This window comes from Sander lucioperca, chromosome 15 (genome assembly GCF_008315115.2).
Source record: "Sander lucioperca isolate FBNREF2018 chromosome 15, SLUC_FBN_1.2, whole genome shotgun sequence".
Lineage (NCBI taxonomy): Eukaryota > Metazoa > Chordata > Actinopteri > Perciformes > Percidae > Sander > Sander lucioperca.
The window spans coordinates 9,352,074-9,372,910 of record NC_050187.1 but is presented as its reverse complement, the minus strand read 5'-3'; the positions used below and the strand labels follow the sequence as shown (position 1 = coordinate 9,372,910).

At 42.0% G+C, this 20,837-nt stretch overlaps 1 protein-coding gene across 12 annotated transcripts in view; it reads right to left on the bottom strand.

Annotated features, from left to right (window-relative positions):
* Window positions 1-5,130: 5,130 nt before the first annotated feature.
* Window positions 5,131-20,837, bottom strand: part of cpeb3 (cytoplasmic polyadenylation element binding protein 3) — a 49,982-nt gene continuing 34,275 nt past the window's right edge. For 11 of the 12 annotated variants that reach the window (XM_031296878.2, XM_031296874.2, XM_031296879.2 and 8 more), the window contains 5 exons: window positions 20,403-20,492; window positions 8,927-9,045; window positions 7,651-7,765; window positions 6,954-7,135; window positions 5,174-5,420 (listed from right to left, as the gene is read on the bottom strand). In XM_031296878.2, coding sequence (XP_031152738.1) covers window positions 5,193-5,420; window positions 6,954-7,135; window positions 7,651-7,765; window positions 8,927-9,045; window positions 20,403-20,492 — 734 coding nt within the window. In that variant the 3' untranslated portion in view covers window positions 5,174-5,192. Of the gene's footprint in view, window positions 5,421-6,953; window positions 7,136-7,650; window positions 7,766-8,926; window positions 9,046-20,402; window positions 20,493-20,837 lie in introns of all 12 variants that reach the window. The other variant, XM_031296873.2, reaches the window with a different exon arrangement.

Sequence of the window (20,837 nt, the reverse complement as noted above, 5' to 3'; positions counted from 1 at the left end):
TGGCAACATAGGGCCTAATTTTGGAAAAAAATCTTAGAAATGTGGAAACTGTGGGAACATAGGGCCACATTTTCAGTGAAAAAAAAAATTCTTAGAAATATGGGAACATAGGCACGCTTCGCTAGCTCGGCTCGGTTCTGAAATGTGCCTGACAGCACCTCTAAAGCTCACTAATTTACACATTATATCTTGTTTCTTTAATCTTCACGCAAACAAAACTGTAAAAAACATATGAGCTTTAGTTTTACAGGGGGTTATGTAGCAGGGTGCTAATGCTAGGCTAAGCTAAAAGTCTCCTGGCTTTAGCTTTATATGTATCGTATAGACATGACAGCGGCGTCAATCTTCTCATTTACGTTAACCTTGGCGAGAAGGGCTAATAAGACTATTTCCCAAAATGTCAAACTATTCTTTTTAAGGCAGATGTAGGATTTAATAAAAAAAAAATTAAAAAAAATAGTACAAAAACAAATCAAAAGTCGGGGGGGGGAAAACACACTTCAGACCATTGCCTCCTATGAATAACTAAGATTCTACAGTTACACATGCTCTTTCCAAACGTTGTATATTACACAGTGAATCTCTACATTTACATTCATACTTAAATACAATCACACTGGTGCACTCTGCAGGGACTGGACCTACTACAAAGACGAGGATGTGACATGGCTGTTGAATATTTCACGTGAGGAAAATGTTGCTCTCCACTGCACAAAGTGAGGACAGGTTATTGTAGAGTTAGTGGTAATAGTAATAGTAGTAGTAGTAGTAGTAGTAGTAGTAGTAGTATGGGAGTAGCAGAAGCAATATGTAAATGGTCAGTGGTGTAGTCCATCTTCCACAATTACATCACAACATATTGCATGTATGCTCCATTCTGCCATTTTTATTTTATTGCCCATTCATTCGTTTACATTGCGAATCACTTAAACATCACCAACCACCAATCTGCTGTTTGTGAATAGTTATTTTTTTTCTCCAAAGATGCTTTTTCACACTAATGTGAGCAACATCAGCGAGTTAACACATAAAGCTTAGCATTTCAAGAATCGAGACACTTAAGTAACAATATTACCAAGTTTTTTTTTTTCAGCTTCAACAAATGAAAAAAGTGAAAAGAAAAGAAAAAAAAATCTTTTTAAGAATTAGCATCATAAAATTAATTTATTCCAAGTAAAAATACAAAATAATATTAATGACATTGACGAGATATGAAAGTCTCCCCCAGAAATAACTATTAATGGTTGAGAAATAAGTCCTGTTAAGAAAAGAAATATACGAAATAAAAATGAAAATATGTAAATATGTTTGAAATTCTTTTCCTTTTTAGCAAAACTTTCTAAAAAATAATGAAATTTTTTCTCAGTACAAAGGCTACATTACTACTGGAAGGTACTAGCAGGTTTGAGTAGGTAAATACACAGTAGAAAATGATTTTAGTGAATCACAATGCTTGCAATGAAAATAATTCTGCAATAAAGATTTATGCCTTTTTTTCTGTTTTTCTTCTTTTCTACAAACAGTACAAACAGTATTGCACATTACAACAAAGAATCAAGGTTCTTAGCCTTTAAAAAAAATGGGACTAATTCAAGTCTTGTGTGAATAGAAGGCCACCAGTCAATTGATGCACCTTGGGGGCTTTCGATCAAGTTACAGGTGAAAACACGTGTCTGTTTCGTGTTAAAAATAACATTCTTGTCTCTCTACCTCCAGCTGTTGAGTGACTCTCACAAGTCTCTTTTTTTTTTAAAGTTTTTCTCCCGACGACGTCAGGCTAACAAATCAGGGTCACGTTGCTTTTTTTCTTTTTTTTTACAAAAGGGAGCACATACTTTTAGGAAACATAAAAAAATTCTCTTAAAAAAATAATGAACAGAAGATCTCTTTCACAACTCTGGTCAGCATAGTTAATGATTGATTATAAATATACAAAAAACGTGGGAAATATGTTCAGTTTTCTCTCTGAGCACCTGATAAGTCTTTTTCTTCTTCCTAAAGAGCTCTTCTCGGATGTTTCGAACCAATTCGACCAGTGGGACACTCACCCTTTACGTCCACCGTAACAAAGTGGACCGCACTCTCACTAACTACATTATTATATTAGTTATAAAGCTCTAGCTCCTTCAGTTGTTGTCTTTTTCAAAAAAATAAATTCTTAAAATAAAAGCAAATAAGCATGATAAAAAATAAAAGATAATCAACCATCTGTTAAATCATTTCTCTTGATTAAATTAATATATATATTTTTTTTTCATCTGAATAAACTTACTTAGAAAATATCAGTATTCTCTCCTATTATATTTCAAAATTGAGGTATTGCAAAAGATCTTGTCAGTCAGAAAGCACGCTTTATCGTCTCTTTTTGTTGTTGTTGTCTTTTAACAAAAAGAGCTGCTGACCGTCGAAAACTGTTCGGATACAAAGAGTAGTGCATAACAAATAGCTATCATAGAGAAGGAACAAACATAGAAAACCTGTCTGGGCGGGGAAAGAAATGTCACAAAAACACCCAGAATTCACTTTCATAGGGATACTTATTACTCATGGTTAGCCTCGTCTTCTTTTTTTCTTCCTACCAGTAAAAAAAAGTATCTTCTGCTTAGTTTCAATTAGGATTTTTTTTCTTGGACAACAAAAATATCTATTCTAAAGCAAAAGAAAACTCAGTTTGCGACTAAAATGAGAGAGGAAAGGGGCCGCGGGGCGCCAGCACGGGACAATCACAACTCACGGACAAAAAAAAAAAAAAAAAAAGGGGACACACATTTACTTGCAATGATGTAGGATCCCGTTCGGATTGTCCACAAAACTGCTAAAACCAGTGTAACTTGCCCCCACCCCACCACACCCCCAAACCAGAGCCGCCCTGTCTTAAGCAGCCAATACTTTTTATAATTTTCAATGCACCCTCCCTCCCCACCCACCCAATGCTGTTTGAACTGCCCACCATAACTTTTTGATAAAAAACTAAAAGATATATATAGGCTATGTCCACCTTTTTTTTTCTTTTTTTTTAAGCAGGTCCATTACTTCAAGCTTTGCAGGAAAAAAAAATCTGGATAAATATGGTAACCCCAGCTTGCACATCTGCACGTTCTGGCAATGTCATCCCCCCCGTTCTCACCCCACCCCACCCCAGTGAGAGCATGTGCAGAGAGCTCAGTTTATCAACCTCAAGTCTCCAGTAGCTTCAATATTTCCCAATAATTCCCCCCCAGCCCCAATTCCTCTTCCCGTCTGCCCTCTTTCCCCATCTAATCAACTGCACCTTCAGCCCCTCTGCAGGTGGCTGTTCGCTCTGCGTGCTAGGTGCTCTGTTAAAAGTCCCAACACGTGAGCTCTTTGGTTGCATTCTGAGACGTAAACGTGCGCTTTTTTTTTTTTTTTTTTTGTCAACGGTGGAACAAATTAAAGAAAGAAAAGACCTCAGTTTTCAGTTTTAAGCTCACATTGTTGCGTCTTCTCTTCGGATCAAACTCTGTGTTTGTAGGCCTGTTTGTGTGCGTAAGAAAGACAGCCGTCCGTCCGTCCGTCCGTGTGTGTGTGTGTGTGTGCTCGAGAGGCTTCTGTGTATACTGGTGCAAGTGTGTGTACAAGAGAACATATATACGTGTGCATACACTAGTTATGAAGTTTCACAGGACTTCTATGTCGGACATCGACGACAGTTAAAGCGAATCACAGTTCTAGGCATACTCAGACCTAACTACATACGGTATAAAAAATTGCACAACTATATCAACAATCACTGCAAAAAAGTACTTCACCTACCATAGACAGTTTTTTAAAATGGTAATCCTACATTTAATTGGATTTGTGATTATTATGGTTGCTTTTTTGCCTTCCACCCCTGTCGTCTGGATGTGTTCACTGCCTGGTTTTGTGCAGGAACTGTCTGCTCTGGCCGCCACCATGATTCCTTTTGACCAGTCCTCCCTGTTTCCGTCCAGTTTCGTGCGAGTCGAACGTACGTCTATAGTGTGTTGTGCAAACATGGGCAGAATTGAATAGTAGACATGATACTGAAAAGTCTATTGCATGCAGCAACCTGATTGAAATAAACATGCAGTTAGGGGCGACCCACCCCCGACCCCACTAAAGGTTGCCATCGTCGTCACCGTCCCCCTCCCCCTATGATAGCTCACCAGGTGCTCCTCTTGATCGGTTATTCATTATTTTACACCCTAGCCTGAATAAAGTACGTATGGTATCCGTTTATACCATGGATTTAGCAGCAAAGCTATTGCAGCATTACATTTACATAACACTAAAAAATAATGTTAATATAAAAATAAAGAACCTAGAAATCAAAAAGCAAACTAATCTGATTGCGCGTATGAGGTATTAATATTCAGTCAAAATTGAGAGTGAATATAGCCGTGTTGTTTTTTTTACTCTGGGCGATACGGGCCCACACTACTGGATAGCTGTTAAGTCTTGCTACATCTTATGCCACCTATTTAGCTTTTCTGTACGCGTTAATTTCATTTGCCTTTGGTAATTATTTTTGTGTAATAGTAGGGGCGATAAACTACAGCTTTTGAAAATAAGTGCATGCTCCTTTTACATCAAATTTAAATTATCTATACATGTATAGATAAGTACAAAACAAAAAATATATACTTTTTTTTTTTTCTTTTTTTTTTTTAAATATTCCTATGGTCCCACCTCTTTCTCAGTGAGGAGGGGTCCAACAAGACGTACCACACCACCAGTCAACAGAACGGGGAACTGAAAATGAGACAGGTGTCCTACATCCCATCCTGTGTGTGTGTGTGTGTGTGTGTGTGTGTGTGTGTGTGTGTTTAGTGAGACTTTGTGCCAAAGTGCAATTTCTAAGCTGATAGATGTTTGCATTTCATTTTCCCCCCCACAATACTTCATCAGAGGGGAACCATAGACTGAATGAGTTCAGAGCCATGTGGGATGAAGAGAGTCCCATCTATTAGACCGTATCCTTTTTGCTTTTTTTCATGAGGTGTTTGTGGGGAGCAGGGCGAAGTGGGGGTAGGGGTGGGGGTGGGGGAGTGTGTCTGTGTGTGTGTGTGTGTGTGTGTGTGTGTGTGTGTGTGTGTGTGTGTGGGAGGGGGGTGTTGCAGCGCTGTCCCAGCCTGTAGGGTAGGAGTTTTTTTTTTTTAGGGGTCGGGTGTGGGTTCACCAGGGGGCAGGACTGACTCGGGGACCCCCCCTCAGCTCCAGCGGAAGGACACGTGTCGAGGGCGGTCGCCACCCTCCTTCACCAGTGGCTTGTGAAACTCTCGGCCTGCTCGCGAGTGGATGCTGGCCCAGCAGTACTCGCAGTAGTACTGCAGGCAGGTGACGTTGGCACAGAAGAAGGGGGCAAACTTCCCCCCGCAGCGCGCCCCCTGGCACTCGTCGCACATCTGGTCGTCCAGGACGTACGGCTTCACCTCCACCTGGGGAGAAGGGAGAACGAGAGGCGGTGTCAAGTCTACTCTCGGCCAGAATCGGAAATCAGAAAAAGGATTAGAAACGGTATAGACAAATACTGTATGTACGATGCAACTGTTTTAACAAAAAGAAAAGAAGGCTGTATGGGACAGGAAAATTTAAGTTGTAAAAAAAATGATTTATCTGATATCTTCTTCTTCTTCTTTATGCCAGACTAATACACTGCAAAACCAACACAAATAGTATGTAAATGTTCTGAAATAACAGCTGTCAGCTGTCGATGGAGGTGCGTTAGCTCCTTCAAACCATTATCCACAAACCTGTGCAATTTTCTAAAACAAAAACCGGGCTAGACTGAGGCAGGTATCCTTCCGTCCACCAGTAAAATGACTTTGACCACTAAGGCGGAGGAGGAGACAAGAAATGAGAGCTCAGTCGCCATGGAGACGCCTCAGAGCATGAGTTGGCAGGGGTGGATGCTAACCACAAAATGAAAGGTTATTAAATCCTTCAACAGTAGAAGACCGTCCCTCTCTGCCAAACTCGGCAACAACTTCCACTGCTGGGAGCAACAACCTCACACAAGACAAATAATAAGACGGCCAGGCAGAGACAGCAATGCTGCCATGCTATTAGATACCAATGTCAACTCAGTGGACATGAAGCCGACATCGTTAATGAGCTTCTATGTCCTGTCATCAAGAGCCATTTACAGTTTATGGAACTGTGGATGCGAGAAAAGAGAAAATAAGAAAGAAAAAGTGGCAAAACAGGCATCCTTGTACCATACCAAAACTTTAAACTCAAACTAACAGAATCTCAAGGATGTTCCCCACTTACTGCAATGAACACAGATTCTTTAAGTGTAAAAATCAATTGTTGACATCTGAAAAAAAAAAAAACTGATCTCCGCTATACATCAAAAGGGCTAATTTGTTGCCTTCCTAAATGTTTTTTTCTTTAACTTGTTTTTGAATTCCACAGAGCTCCATTCATAATTAAGACGCAACCCCCACTCCCCCGCCCCCCTCCCCCACCACACACACACACACCCCACCCCCCCACTGAAGATCGATGGTGATAGCTGAGGTGGGGTGGACTGCCCCGCCCTACAGAGGCTCGGCTTCCTGGCTGACAACCAGTCTCTCTTGGTCACAATCTGTCCCGCTGCAATTGGCCGTCGTGCCTAAAATAACCAGGCTGCAGCACAGCCCCGAGTGGATAAACACGTATAGGGAACTACTATAATTAAACCAATCCTATGTGTCTACAACTTGAAACATCTGTCGGGGACTCCGGGAGCCAAAGGCCATAGTGATTGCACAGCCGGGCTTTGGCTTTTTTACGTTATTGTAGGCTGTGCCGAGTCTGAAAAAGCCGGCTGTAATGAAAGCTCTGCCATACGGGAGAGGGCTCAGGCAGAGTTCAGCTCTGCAGCATGCCATAGGAATGCCTGCGAAAAACCTCAGCTGTGGCGGAGACCGCTGCTTTCTGTCGGGGGAATGGATGTTGTGAATGGAGCGCATGAACTCGCTCACCCTTTTGTCGATGTCATTGTGCTGCAGCTGAACGAAGCGAGCGCTGATGGCAGCGATGTAGCTCTGCTGATTGGAGAAGGCCACGCGGCCCGCACCCTTTGGATATTTGAGCTCCGGGTCAGTGTCGATGCCAGCGTAGCAAACACCTCCGTACAGACGGTCCATGATCATCGCCAGCTCCACTAGAGAGAAGAAGTGGAGAAAACATAAAGGAAGGGAGATGATTAATGCTCCAGCCATGGGTTTTTATAAGTTAAAGACCATGTTGGCACTTCTTTTGTCCTCAAAATTGAAAGCCTTCAGCCTCTCTTAAAAACAAAGTGAAAGGTTTCACTTGGACGTTTGTCATTGCCGCTGGTATTAGGTGATGTAAAAATCTACCCTACTGCACTATTCATCAGAGTGGCAGTCTCAAACTGCCGGTATAATTAGTCGGGGTCACATTGCAGACCAGCCAGGCATGTTTATCCCAAGAACAGAAAAACCGAGCCTTCCATTACACCATGAATTCTTAACATGACGACCACTTGGCTCGCTTCCTGGAAACCCAAGTAGTGGATGGCTTTCTCACAGGGAGAACTTTCATTATAGCCTCCAGCCTCTGTGCTCCATGCCAGCCAACGGTATGAAGCCAATTTGGAGGCTTTTTGGGGATCGCAAAAAAAAAAAAAAAAGATATTCCATTAATATTAGCTACCTGCACGCAGGGGCCGCGGCACCCCCCCAACAAAGATGGTCTTGCGGGGGTCCAGAGGCTGGGAGCCGTCCATGACAAAGTCACTGTCGCTCAGGTTCCAGGGACGGATCTGGACCTGCGTAAGAAAGAAGTAATAAATGTGGTCGATTAGAAGGCAATGTGTGGTAAACTTCATGTGTAGTGTTTTGCCGTGTCAGAAGCATGAATCCTGAGGACTTTGGTGATCCCCCAGCTTTTCACCACCAGCAGATTAAAGTCGTTTTCACCTATTCAGTGAATTATGTCAACAACTACAAGATAAACTGGAACAAAATGTGATTCCCTTACCTTTTATAAAGCACCATCATCAGGTCAAACTTCCAATTTGTCCAATACTTTAGTTTGGCACTGACCATCAAAACTAAAGACACTCCCATCAGCCTCATCTGTACTTTGTTTGTTTATTAAAATTAATTTACAAATGTTAGCATGCTAATACACCAAAATCTCATACTATGCACTACATAGTCAATATGTATACACTACCAGTCAAAAGTTTGGGGTGACTTAGAAATTTCCATTACAGACAGAATACCAGCTGAGATCAGTTGCATTGTTTTTTTTTTAAAATCAGGACAGCAGTTTTCAGATTAAATTATGTGTTTACATAATTGCAAAAGGGTTCTCGACTGTTGTAGAAAGAAGTGGCTGATCTTTAATGCAATATCTACATTGCCCATTGCCGACCAATGTGCCAAAGTACAGCCTCACAGAGATGCTAGCATGGCTATGCTAGGTATTGTTACCTCAACCAAGGAGGTCATGTTTTCAGTGAGATTTGTCTGTCTGTCAGAACGATTACAGAAAAACTACTGGCCTGATTTCAATGACACTTGGTGAAAGGGTGTAGCATGGACCAAGGAGGAACCCATTACATTTTGGAGTGAAACCGAATCTCAGGGCGGACACACAAATTATATTTCACTTTCGTTAACATTGAGAGATAGGGCATTTGTGCTGCATTCATGTGGTGTTGGAATTATCGGAAAAAAATAGTTCCCGAGGAAAATCCACGTGAATGTTAGTCAGAACTTTGACATTGGCATAGGGGCGTGCCTTTGCAAAGGTCTGTGCTCTCCAAGTGCCCTTTTAGTTTTCTTAAATATTTCAACTGTATGTTTATGTGATTGGATTCTGAGTAATTGAAAAACATCTGCAGTTTTGGACAGATAAGGGGAATAAGCTGGACATGTAAAGACACAAATCTATTACTACTCCATGAATGTCGGGCGGTTACCGGTTTGTCTTTGATGGTGGGACTGGACACACACAGGTAGAGCTTTCCATCCTCCTCGATGCAGGCGTCGATCAAGGCCTGGACAGAAGTCTCTTCCTGGAAGAGTAGGAAGGCGTAGCCTGGAAAGAAGAACAAATGGGGATTTTAGGGAAGAAAGAAAAAGATATTTGCTAACAAAATGTACATCTGTTGCATTTAATAGTCATACGCTTGTGACCATGTTGCTTTAAACTCTGTCCTCAGGGCAACAATTCATAAACATTGGGAGTATTTTCCATATAGTCTACATTGTACAAGTCACAATCTCATGACTAACCCCCATACTTTTTTCCCCTTTTAATTATTTATAGTTTCAGACTTCCTCTTCACACAGGCATATGACCCTGTGGCCTGTTCTTCTGTCCTCATTTGCCTCGCCGAATGAAACTCTACAGCCGGCACCTTGCTGCCTGCGCCGCTTCAGATTAAATGGCTAACAGAGTGCTCCACTTCGAAAGGAACCGTGCAAAATCGACCAGCCTGACACACTGCAGATCTTCCCTGAGAGTGGGTTCAGGTAGAGCGAGTTTGGAGATGTCTAAGCGAGGCAGAAAGAAATTCACTCTGCACTTCTGAATTATTTAGCATTGAGAGCAGAGACCTTATCCGAGGTCAGAGCTATTAAGCCGTTTTTGGGAGGGACCAAAAAAACAACAACTCAATGGACCCTTTTCACAGCAGAAATTTTGACTTGTCACAGTAGGAAAAGCACAACTGAAATTGATAACCTTAACGATGGCTCAATTCCATCAAGTGTCCCAGTAAGCTATTTCAGTGAGTCAGCATGCACAATACCAGGGCCTCTCCTAAGTGGAATGCAGCCATCATTAATGGTTTTCAATACACCTGTGCTTTTCCTACTATGACATGTCAACATGTCTGCCGTGAAAAAGATCTATAGGATACAATACATCCATCACACAATGCTACAGGGGTTGGCGAGCAATTGGGATCTGATTTATACTGAGAAAGGACAAAGAAACAAGAGCACAGAGCCACTTTTTGACAGCCAAATAATAAAAACGCAATACTCGGCCAATAGAGACGAGGGGGAATATATTTGCAATACCGTGAAAAACAGCAAATATTGGTGCGCACAGGCATCTCTGAATGGGCTGTAAATGATTAGCGTATATTGCTCTGGTTATGTTAGCAGAAGCCCAGCACCACCTGTGGCACCCATGAGTCAGGGGAATATGAGCCGCTGTCTGAGTGGAGGCGAGTAGGATTGGTAGATATGCACAAGTACACACACACACACACACACACACACACACACAAGCCTGCTTTTATAAACAGTCTCTCAGTTTCACCCTCGCACACACACAACCTAAGATGCATACGCATGCACTTACGCAGACAAATGCACATGTAAAAAAACGGCAAGGAGAAATGTGCAACTGTCATGTTTCACTTGTAACATTCCTGAGTGGAGTTGCTGCAGATGAGATGAGGGGAAAAAGGAGAAAAAGAGCCTGACTCGGCAGACCTAGTCAACTGTGGTATGTGCATAGGTCTGAGCAAGTGTCTCAGGGCAGGGAGGGAGGAAGGGTGTGAGTGTGTGCTGCTGTAGAAAGGGTGGGGATAAAAGAAAAGGCAGTGAGCGTCAAGGTGGAATAGGAAAAAACGCAGGTGCGTAAGCAGACGTACGTGTCCTCTAAACAGCTGCTGCTCTTCAAGTGGCTTTTGTCTGTGTGTGTGACTGTGTGGGTTGGTGTGTGACGTGTGTCCTGCCACAATGACGGGACGTGTGTCTTTCTGACATTTGCATCCATATCAGCAAACAATTCTGCAGATCACAAAGTGGTCTAAGAAGCTTCAATGTTACATAGGGGTAACCCCGAATAGTCAAGACGAGACGGTGTATCATCTTCATAGAAACGACTCTTCGTACTTCCATTCTAATTTCCGGGCTTTTTTTTTTGTAGCTATAGGATATATAATTTGTTGCGTCTAAATAAGAATGTGGATAACGTTAGCGATAGTAAGATGCATTTCTAACATTTTATTTCTATGATTCACTGCTTTGTTCTTACACCACTCGCTCTCTTCAGTCACTCTCTAGCTAGTGTTACAATCTGATGACTTTGAAGTGTTATTAAACCCTGTATGTGCACAGATTAGTGGACAAATGTGAAACAGGATCCAAACACAGCATTTCTAATGCAAAAAACTCTAATTGAATTAGAGCTTAAACTTTTAGGGCCCTATTTTAACGATCTGAAATGCAAGTATCAAACGCCAAACGCAAGTAGCTTTGTGGGCGGATCTCGGGCGCTGTTGCTATTATGCCGGCGGGATAAATGACTCTTGCGCCGACGCAAATCTAAAATGGGTTGGTCTGAAGTAGCTACATTACTCATAGGTGTGGTTTGGGCGTAACGTGCAATAAACCAATCAGAGCGTTATCTCACATTCCCTTTAAAAGCAGGTGCGCTTGTTCCATGGCGGATTGCTATTATAATGGAGGATTTGCTAGGCGCACACTCTTAATACATCCATGGGCGCACGCCAGGAGCGGTTTACAGCCGAAGAGACCGACGTTTGCTATTGATTTTTCTATTTGACAAAATGTAAATAAAGAAAAACATACTTTCCGATGTTTTGGGCTCACTCTCACTGAATCACGAGGTTATGAATGCATGGTGATATTTTTGCAATGTAGTCTAACATTAGACCGAGATTACCTCACTATAGACGATGCAGCTCTTCTGTCTCTCCTCTCCCGTGCTGCTGCTGGGGCATTTGGGTTAAGTGGCATCGGCACATGCAGTTCAACATCACATCTCCTTAAGTCCTCTAATATTTCTGGGGCATTTGGGTTAAGTGGCATCGGCACATGCAGTTCAACATCACATCTCCTTAAGTCCTCTAATATTTCCTCATTTATGTCAACAACACATCCATGATTCATGGAAATGTTGTGTAAAACAAGGTCATATTTTTCCTTGTATTTATGTATGGTTTGCAAAAATGGGAACTGCTGAGTCCGTGAGATGAGAGAAGCAAAGTGTATGCACGGTGTGCACAGTCTACATTACGGCCAAGCATGCGCCCTTAAAATAGCATCTGAATAACACACCACTGACTTTAGACTAGGTTTTTCCTGGTGTGTGGCGGAACTGTTTTCTGAAACTGCAAAATAGCACTAGGGAACGTTTGCGTCGGAACACGCCTCCTCTTTTTGCTGAACCGCCCCCGGGAGCGCAAGTTCATTCCCTAATTTACCGACAACCGAGTCTGTGGAGGGAAAAATCCGCTGTGCGTCGGGTGCAAAATAGGAATGATACATGCCCTTCAGTCAGTTAATTAAGTGGATATATGGAAAATATATCAGCAACTGCTTTGATAATTGTTTTTTTTTTTAATTAAAATAATAATTTAAATTTTTCAGGCATAAATGCAACACATTAACTGGTTCCAGCTTCTTGAATATATATGTCAAGTATGTTATGATTTGAAACTGCTTTTCCTATTATATTTTTTACAAAAAGCCATTGGAAGACATCACTTTGGGCTCTGGGAAATTGTAATGGGCATTGTTCTCTATTTTCTGATGACTAATCTACGATTCAAGAAAACAAACATCAGACCAGTAGACATTACAAATTATTGTTAGTCGCAGCCTTAAAATCAATACATCAAGGACCATTGATAGTTAATGGAATTTTGGTTTTGTTCCGAAACCCTAACTACAAACTCAAGAATGTGCTCTGCTTGTGCCACACATTCCAGCACAGTCAGTCGTCTGCAATGGTTTTTATTAGGTGTTAATTCTGCAAACAGTCTATTTACAGCCTAAAATAAAAAATGACCACCATAATTACCTCACTTAATAGGCTGCTAAGTACTTCACGAGGCCCCCAAGGTAAATTATTTTGTCAACAACAGAAAATAAAATATAATAACTGCAACAATGCTAGGAAGAAAAGAAAAGGCAGTGAGTATGGAGAAGCAGGTCTGTGTGTACTCAAGAGGACTGAAAAGTGATGGCAACATGGACACCATAATTATCCATATGTCCCTTTTGAATCGATATCAGATTCTGCGGCATGCTAATACATTAGCATACACACGGTTGAATGATTGTAGTATTATGCAAAGTAACCATTAGCTCTTACTAATTAAAACTTTTTGTAGCAGTTGTTATTATAAGCCTTGTAAAGCCAAGTAATAACCTTGGTGTGGATATGTACAGCGGGGAAAATAAGTATTGAACATGTCAACATTTTTCTCAGTAAAGATTTTTCTGATGGGGCTATCGGCAGGAAATTTTCACCAGATGTCAGTAACATCCCAAGTAATCCACACATACAAAGATATCAAAACAAATAAGTCCATAAATTAAGTTGTGTGTAATAAAGTGAAATGACACAGGGAAAAAGTATTGAACACACTTGCTGACATTTATTTAATACTTAGTAGAAAAGCCTTTGATGGTAATGACAGCTTCAAGACGCCTCCTGTATGAAGACAGTCACACACATTGCTCAGCTGTGATTTTTGCCCATTCTTCCACACAAACTGTCTTCAGATCTTGAAGGTCCCGGGGGCATCTTCTACGAACTCTGATCTTCAGTTCTTTCCAGAGGTTTTCAATTGGATTCAAGTCAGGTGATTGACTGGGGCATTCTAATTTTCTTTCTCTGAAACCAATTGAGAGTTTCCTTGTGTGTTTGGGATCACGGTCTTGCTGAAATGACCACCCTCGTTTCATCTTCAGCATCCTGGTGGATGGCAGCAGATTCTTATCAAGAATGTCACGGTTCATTTCTCCATTCATCCTTCCTTCAATTATAGTGCCAGATGCTGAAAAACAGCCCCACACCATGATGCTCCTACCTCCAAACTTCGCTGTTGGTATGGCGTTTTTAGGGTGATGTGCAGTGCCATTTCTCCTCCAAACATGGTGTATGCTATGACAGCCAAAGATTACATTCTCCCAGTATGTCATTGGCTTGTCCAGATGTTGTGCAGCAAACTTTAAGCAAGCTTCCACATGCCTTTTCTTGAGCAGTGGTGCCTTGCGTGATGTGCGTGCATAGAGGCTATGGCGGTTGAGTGCATTACTAATTGTTTTCTTTGAAACAACTGTACCTGCTTCTTCCAGGTCTTTCTGAAGATCTCGGCGAGTGGTCCTTGGTTCTTCGACAACTCTTCTAAGTATTCTATGGACTCCTCTGTCAGAAATCGCAATTTGCACTAATAGGGGGCAGGATTGCTTCCTAAATACTGACAGATTTCAGCTGGTTTATTGGCTTCCCATGCCTTTTTACACCCCTTTTTCTCCATGTGTTCAATATTTATTCCCATTATCATTCCACTTTATTACACATAACTTTTGTCATGAACATACATGTTTTGATTTCTTTGTATGTGTGGATTACTTGGGTTGATACTGACATCTGGTGAAAATGTCATTCCTACTTATTTCCCCTGCTGTTTATATGTGGAAATGTTTTCTCTAATAACAAGCTGTACCATCGCGGGCAAAACTAAAATATTCACAATGCCAAACTAATTGCAATCAGATGCTTTAAGTGAACCGGCTAATCGCTGTCTTTTTGTAATTGGTCAACACAGAGCCAACTCCCCTCTGGCCCAGCCGCAAAAACAAATGTAGAATAAAGAGGATTTTGTGCATCGTCATCTTTGTCCAAGTGCCTCGTCATCACCTGACATAAGACGCCTGTCTCGATGTTGCTGGGTTACATAAAGAGGGTTTGTCATTGGGAGAAATCATGTGGTTCAGCACTGACATCCCCCCTCAGAGAAAAAAACAACTGCAGACACACAGACACACAGACACACAGACACACACACACACACACACACACACACACACACACACACACACACACACACACACACACACAGAGCATGAAACGGCCGAGCTAGCCAGCAGCTCATACAGTCTGAAGGAGGGAACAGCGTGTTCCATGACCCAGGGCAGAAGAGAGAGAGAGAGGGCGGGGGGATGAGACAGAAGGAAAGAGAGAGAGGAAAAGTGAGAAAAGGTAGGCAGGGAAGGAGAGAAGCAGCATGAAGGAGTGCCATACAAACAGAGAGTTTGAGGGCATGGGGAGCAGGAGCAGCACAGAGACAGACGCAAAGCTGCTACTCTAACCTAGAAACTAGAAAGTGACCAAACTGAATCAAGAGGCCTGGACAGTCAGACAGTCAATATTTTCCATGTGCTAAACTCAATTTCACAGTGAAAGTAGTGTAAAAGCCCAGTGTTGACTGCTATGACATCCCTCAAACATGAAAAGTTGAACATTACAAGTCAGGACACTAAACTTCATGTCTGACTGTAATAGAAATCAGTGTTATTAGTGGAATAAAATGAAATGTATATATATATATATATATATATATATATATATATATATATATATATATATATATACTAATTCATGCAAATAGACTGCATTCCAGTTCAATTTTGCACAATGTAATTGGAATATTATAAACATTTGAATGCATCTCCTTTTATGTGTGTTTTGTTTTTTTAAAGTCACTGACTTGTGTCGTATCAAATTGTACTGTCCTGTTCCAGCAGGGCACATTATGTCTTTATGATCTATAGCCTGAACAACAGATACACAGAGGAGATACTCAATTTCAGTCAGTGTGTGCATAGTAGAATGAATTCTGGCACAGCCTTGCATTAAAGCAGACTGTACCAGATTCCATAGGGCTCTATGCCACTTTAATATTTAGTCCGAACTGTGCTGAGGATCTGTCTTTTTCCATCAGCCTTGCGCAGTGCAGAGGCTTACACCACGGGAGGAAAGCGCAGATCTGCAGTGGCTCGTGCCTGAGATTTATAGGGCTTTGCTGCTGAGCCCCCAGCACTGTCCAGGGGGGAAGGGAATACGTACACCCGCAGCATTTTCCAGCCTAAAGAGCGCTGTTTACAGACAAACGATAGGCAGAGTGCCTCGTGGGTTGCGCAGACAAACCGATGACCTCATGCAGGACAGAGTCTTTCCTCTAACGGAGGCCAGCAGTTTGACTCATGAGGAGAGAAACAGTTACCTCAACAGCAACCTGAAGACTATTTGTCAAATTTCAGTCACTAACTTACTGATACCTTAAAAATAGCATTAGGCTAGGCTTAACTTTAAATGGGAGACAGGTATTAATGGTGAGTTAGATGAGTCACTTTCATTCTGTATGTTCAATATGAAGCCGGTTAGCTTCGCATAGCATTAAGACTGGAAACAGGGGGAAACACTTCACGAAACACTAGCCTGGCTCTGTCCAAAGGTAACAAAATGTAGCTAACAGTTTCTCTAAAGCTCACTGATTAACTGACATGAGAGGGGGTATCGATTCTCTCAGCTAACTCTCGCCAATGAAGTGAATAAGTTTCTTTCCCAAAATGTCAAATTATGCCTTTAAGTGCTTTCCGGAAAATTCTAAACTCCCAGGAAATTCTCTCATTGACTTTTGAGTTCTGAACCCCGATGGTCTTGCTAGTCTAAAAATAAACTGCTGAGTGAAAGTAATGCATTGGTACCTGGTGCTAGCTTTCACTCAACTTTATCCACATATCACAGTTGTCCCACCGTGCTATCCTATTCTCTCCATTACCTCTTCAACTGAACCCTGTGTTGACTTTGCTAAAATTCCAATCCACGATGACTAGATAAACTGCACAGTCACAATGTGCATCTCCCTGGCTTTAATAGTGACATTTAAATCCCGGCTTATCTTTTCATACTCAGACACGTGTCCGCAGATTTATTTTACATGGGCGGGGACACAGACATGTTTTGGTCCAAGTGACCAGAATGATTGGGAGATAACTTGGCCACTCGCCATCAGAGAAACATGGGAGCAAACAAGAGAGCAAACCTACAGAAAGCAGTTTTTATTGAAAGCACAGATGAAGCCAACCCTCCATGTACTATCTATCCTACGAGGGTAGAGAGAAAGAAATCTGCAGGGGACTGTAACTCTGCCCCAAAATGTAAACAGACCGACCGACTGCTGACTGCAGAAGGAGAAGAAGGCTTAGCAGGATGGATGGAGGGAGACGCAAGCATCTGCTCTCCTGAAAACAAACAGGCCCTGAGGCTTTTAGGCGATTGGAGACAGAGTAGTCAGTGATAGAGTAGAGGAGAGGTGAAATCAAGCGTCGCTAATCATCTCAATTTGAAGTAGTCACTTTTTGCATATATTCTGAGCACAAGGGTGAAAAGAGAAATCGAGGCCTGAGTAATGCAGTAAGATGCAACACTATGATTGTTGCCACAGCAGCAGGGGCGAGGCTAGAAGGGTGGCACGGGGTGGAATACGGACTTCTTTTGAGTTTGGGATGTACATTTTGCCTTTACAACTTCATAAAAAAAAAATCTGATAATGAGGGGTTGCAGTCAAAAGCAAACTTCGTTCGTAACCTTTTGAGGCCTTTAAACAAGTCTGACACACTGTTATTGCAGCATGACGTGAGCCTTAGCATTTGTAGCAGTTTATAGCTCCCAGCGCTCAGGCTCCAGCAAACTGACAGCATTACCTCCTCCTCCTCCCTCTATCCCCAATCACGACAGACAGAAATAGCTCCCTAACATTTCAGGCTTATTGGCAACAACAGTGACAACAGTGTTGGGTGATAGGAGTATGTGTGAGCGACAGCACCATAGTGACCAGAGCTTATTGGGCCCACTTTTTTAAAGAGTGGGCTGACCAAAAACGCAGCATCAATAAATGGGGGTGCGTTGTTGCATATCAATCACAGCTTTAATCATTTTAAAGCAGCATAAAGGGATTTTTTGACCACTTGGTGGTTTTGGAACAAGCTCTGAATACAACACTGACATATTATCTTCTCATAATGATTACATGGTGAATGTGTTAGCAAGCATGTGTTGCCTATTTACTAGGACAAATGCCAAAATGCCATGTTGTTTTTTTAACCTAAGAAGTAAATTTAATCAGCGTCAGTGAACCAATAAGCAGGTTTGTACCAAGATCTAATAATGCTGGTGATTGGCTGTCTACACGTCGTAGAGGCAGGCAGGAAAAACACCACGTTACGCACAGAGATGGGGCTCACGTGTGCGTGTAAAGGAGCTGAAAATTAAAAAAAAAAGATTTGTACCGTAATGTTGTATTTTTTTTTAATTAAAATGGATTTTTTTTAAATTGGTATCGAAAAAAAGTTCGGAACTTTCGTTCAGGAACCGGTTTAGATGTCATGGTTTCGGTACTGTTATCAAAAGGTTTTTGACCGATACCAGCCATACTATTTACACATCCAGCAGCCACAGAGTAACTTGTTTTTTGTTTACTCCCCTTAAAGCTCGGTTTGGTCTCCACAAACTCCTCAAGGGAAATATCTGGCTCTTTAGCAGTTAAATGCTTCACTATATTCACCGACTAGTCACATTAGTGCTGGGCATGTAGTTTACAGTAGGTTCGTCAGAGCTTTTTCACTGAGAACTGCTGCCTGCTGTGACTGAAAACGAGCTTGATGAGAGCGGTGAGAGTGATCCAAACCAGTAAAGTTGCAGGACTTAAAAAACAAAACAATAAATCTTGCAAAGGAATGTCATAAAATATATCTTCAATGAGGAAAGACCCTCCCCTGAAAAAAAATGGACTACTCTCCCTTTAGCATTTATATCCCCATAACCCCTATCTTCGAAGAAAGAAAAGTTGCATTGACATCGCGTGACGTAAGAGAACAACTCAATCTGAATAGACAAATAGGGGAAAAGTTCAAATATAATATTGTAGTTGTGAAAACATAAGAGCATTGAACAAAGTTAGTTCATCCCTGTTACCTACTTCCTCTCCAAGTCGCCACTTCTCTCCAAGTACCAAATGAGTCCTAGCCTGCCACTAAAGTTGGACTGAGCCACAATATGAGTCATCCCTAAACTGAAACACTTTCGTAACTGTACAGACACACATCCCCGGCAGTTTAATGGGAAGCAGGGCGGAAAGTGACAACCATCTTCCATTCGGTCGAGCTTGGAAGGACGTTTAACACGAGTAGAGGCCGATGACCTCTTGATGGAAATCCCACATCTGTAAATCAGCCGTCACACAGTCCACACGACAGTAGGACACACACACACACACACACACACACACACACACACACACACACACACACACACACACACACACACACACACACACACACACACACACACACACACACACACACACACACACACACACACACACAAAGATGTGCACTTGCTCTCAACCCTGAAGCTATTAGTGCTAAGACCTCTGTCACCGGGCATCTGCCCAAGCTCCCTTGCCAGTTAATATGGTTAGAGTGTGATATAAACAGGATATTTTAGCAGTTTCCCTTGGAGTTTTTGTGTGGGGGGGTTACATTTTGTGAGATGAATTCTACACAGATCACTAGTCCCACTCCACGTCTCCTCCCCTTACATGGCGGCGTCCTCCAGCCGCCGTATGCTCATTCATTCCCCTAAAAGGACGCTGCATTTTTCCTCCTGACTTTGGATATTAGTAGAGTCAAGCCTATTCAAAATAATCCTCCCTAGCTTAAAAAAATAATAAAAAAAATTGGGATGTTGAAAAAATGAGAGTGAGGGCGAAACTGGCAGAGGTTTTCGCAGGTCCTCCAGATGTAGCGTATTACCATCTGCCTATGGAATGTCAGTAATTTCCAGAGCGTCTTTAATAGCTTTCCTAATATGACACACAGCAGCACCCGTGCCAGAGTGAGTGATGTAGAGGCTTGGAACAGGGTGCTGCAACTCTGATCACCTGCCTGAAAATGACAACCGAGAGGCTGCACAGAAAGGAGAAAAACTTCCACACTCCTTAGGTACTCACTCAAGCAAACAGTTCTTGGGTCGGAAGTCTCAGCTATGGAGTCATTATATATCATAATAGCAGCTGACACAGACCATCCCCTGAATCAATTCTTCACACTACTTCCATCCGGCCGCAGATACAGAGCACTAAACTGGACTAAAGCCTATTTCAAAAAAGGTTTTGTCCCCACCGCCATCACAGTGCTGAACAAACTGAACAAACACCTCAGTTGTTTTGTAGTTTTGTCTATGTAGGTGTCCTAATGTGATGTGTTTTTTTTTGTATATGTGTTACATGTTTTATGTGTTTTTATATGTGTTGTTGTGCTATGGAACATGAAAAGAAGATGTGTGGAAATGATTATCCCTATGGGACAATAAAGACTCTATCTATCTATCTATATACTGTGTGTGTGTGTGCGTGTGTGTGTTTCTGCGAGATGACTACAGGGGGTCCCTCAGATAAACAGACAGCCCCGATGTTGCCCAGCATGAGCCACGAATTCTGGGTAACACGATTCCCTAAAAAACTCTAAAATGTCGATGCACCCAAGGTGATATTTATTGGTGTAGACTTTGATGTCGGATGGGAAAATAAAGATTACGCTCTGAGAAACTGTTGTTACCTTTAGGTGGGAAGTAGGATTTGCTCTCAGCTTTGTGGGGCCAATCTACCACCAGGTGCCCATAGCGACGGAAACTGTTGGTGATTTCGTCTGTAAAAATGAAAAACATTGAAGAAAAAAAACTGACTTGAATGTTATTTTCATGACATGATTCGTGGTTGTTTGTGCAATAGGTATATGAAGGACCCTATGCAGAGCCACACTCAGTGCTGATACAGGCACCGTTTCTATTTTTTGCCGTGTTCCTGCTGCAGTAGTAGCCACTGCATTAAACAGGAACACAGGCCGGGCTCATCCAGTCTGCACTGGGCTGACTCGTGCTGTGGAAACTCATGAATGTTTCAGCCAGCTAAGGACACGTATTGTGCATCATGTGCTTGTTCATCGGCGTAGACACATGTCAAAGTAAACATTTCATATTAACGTTAAACTCTT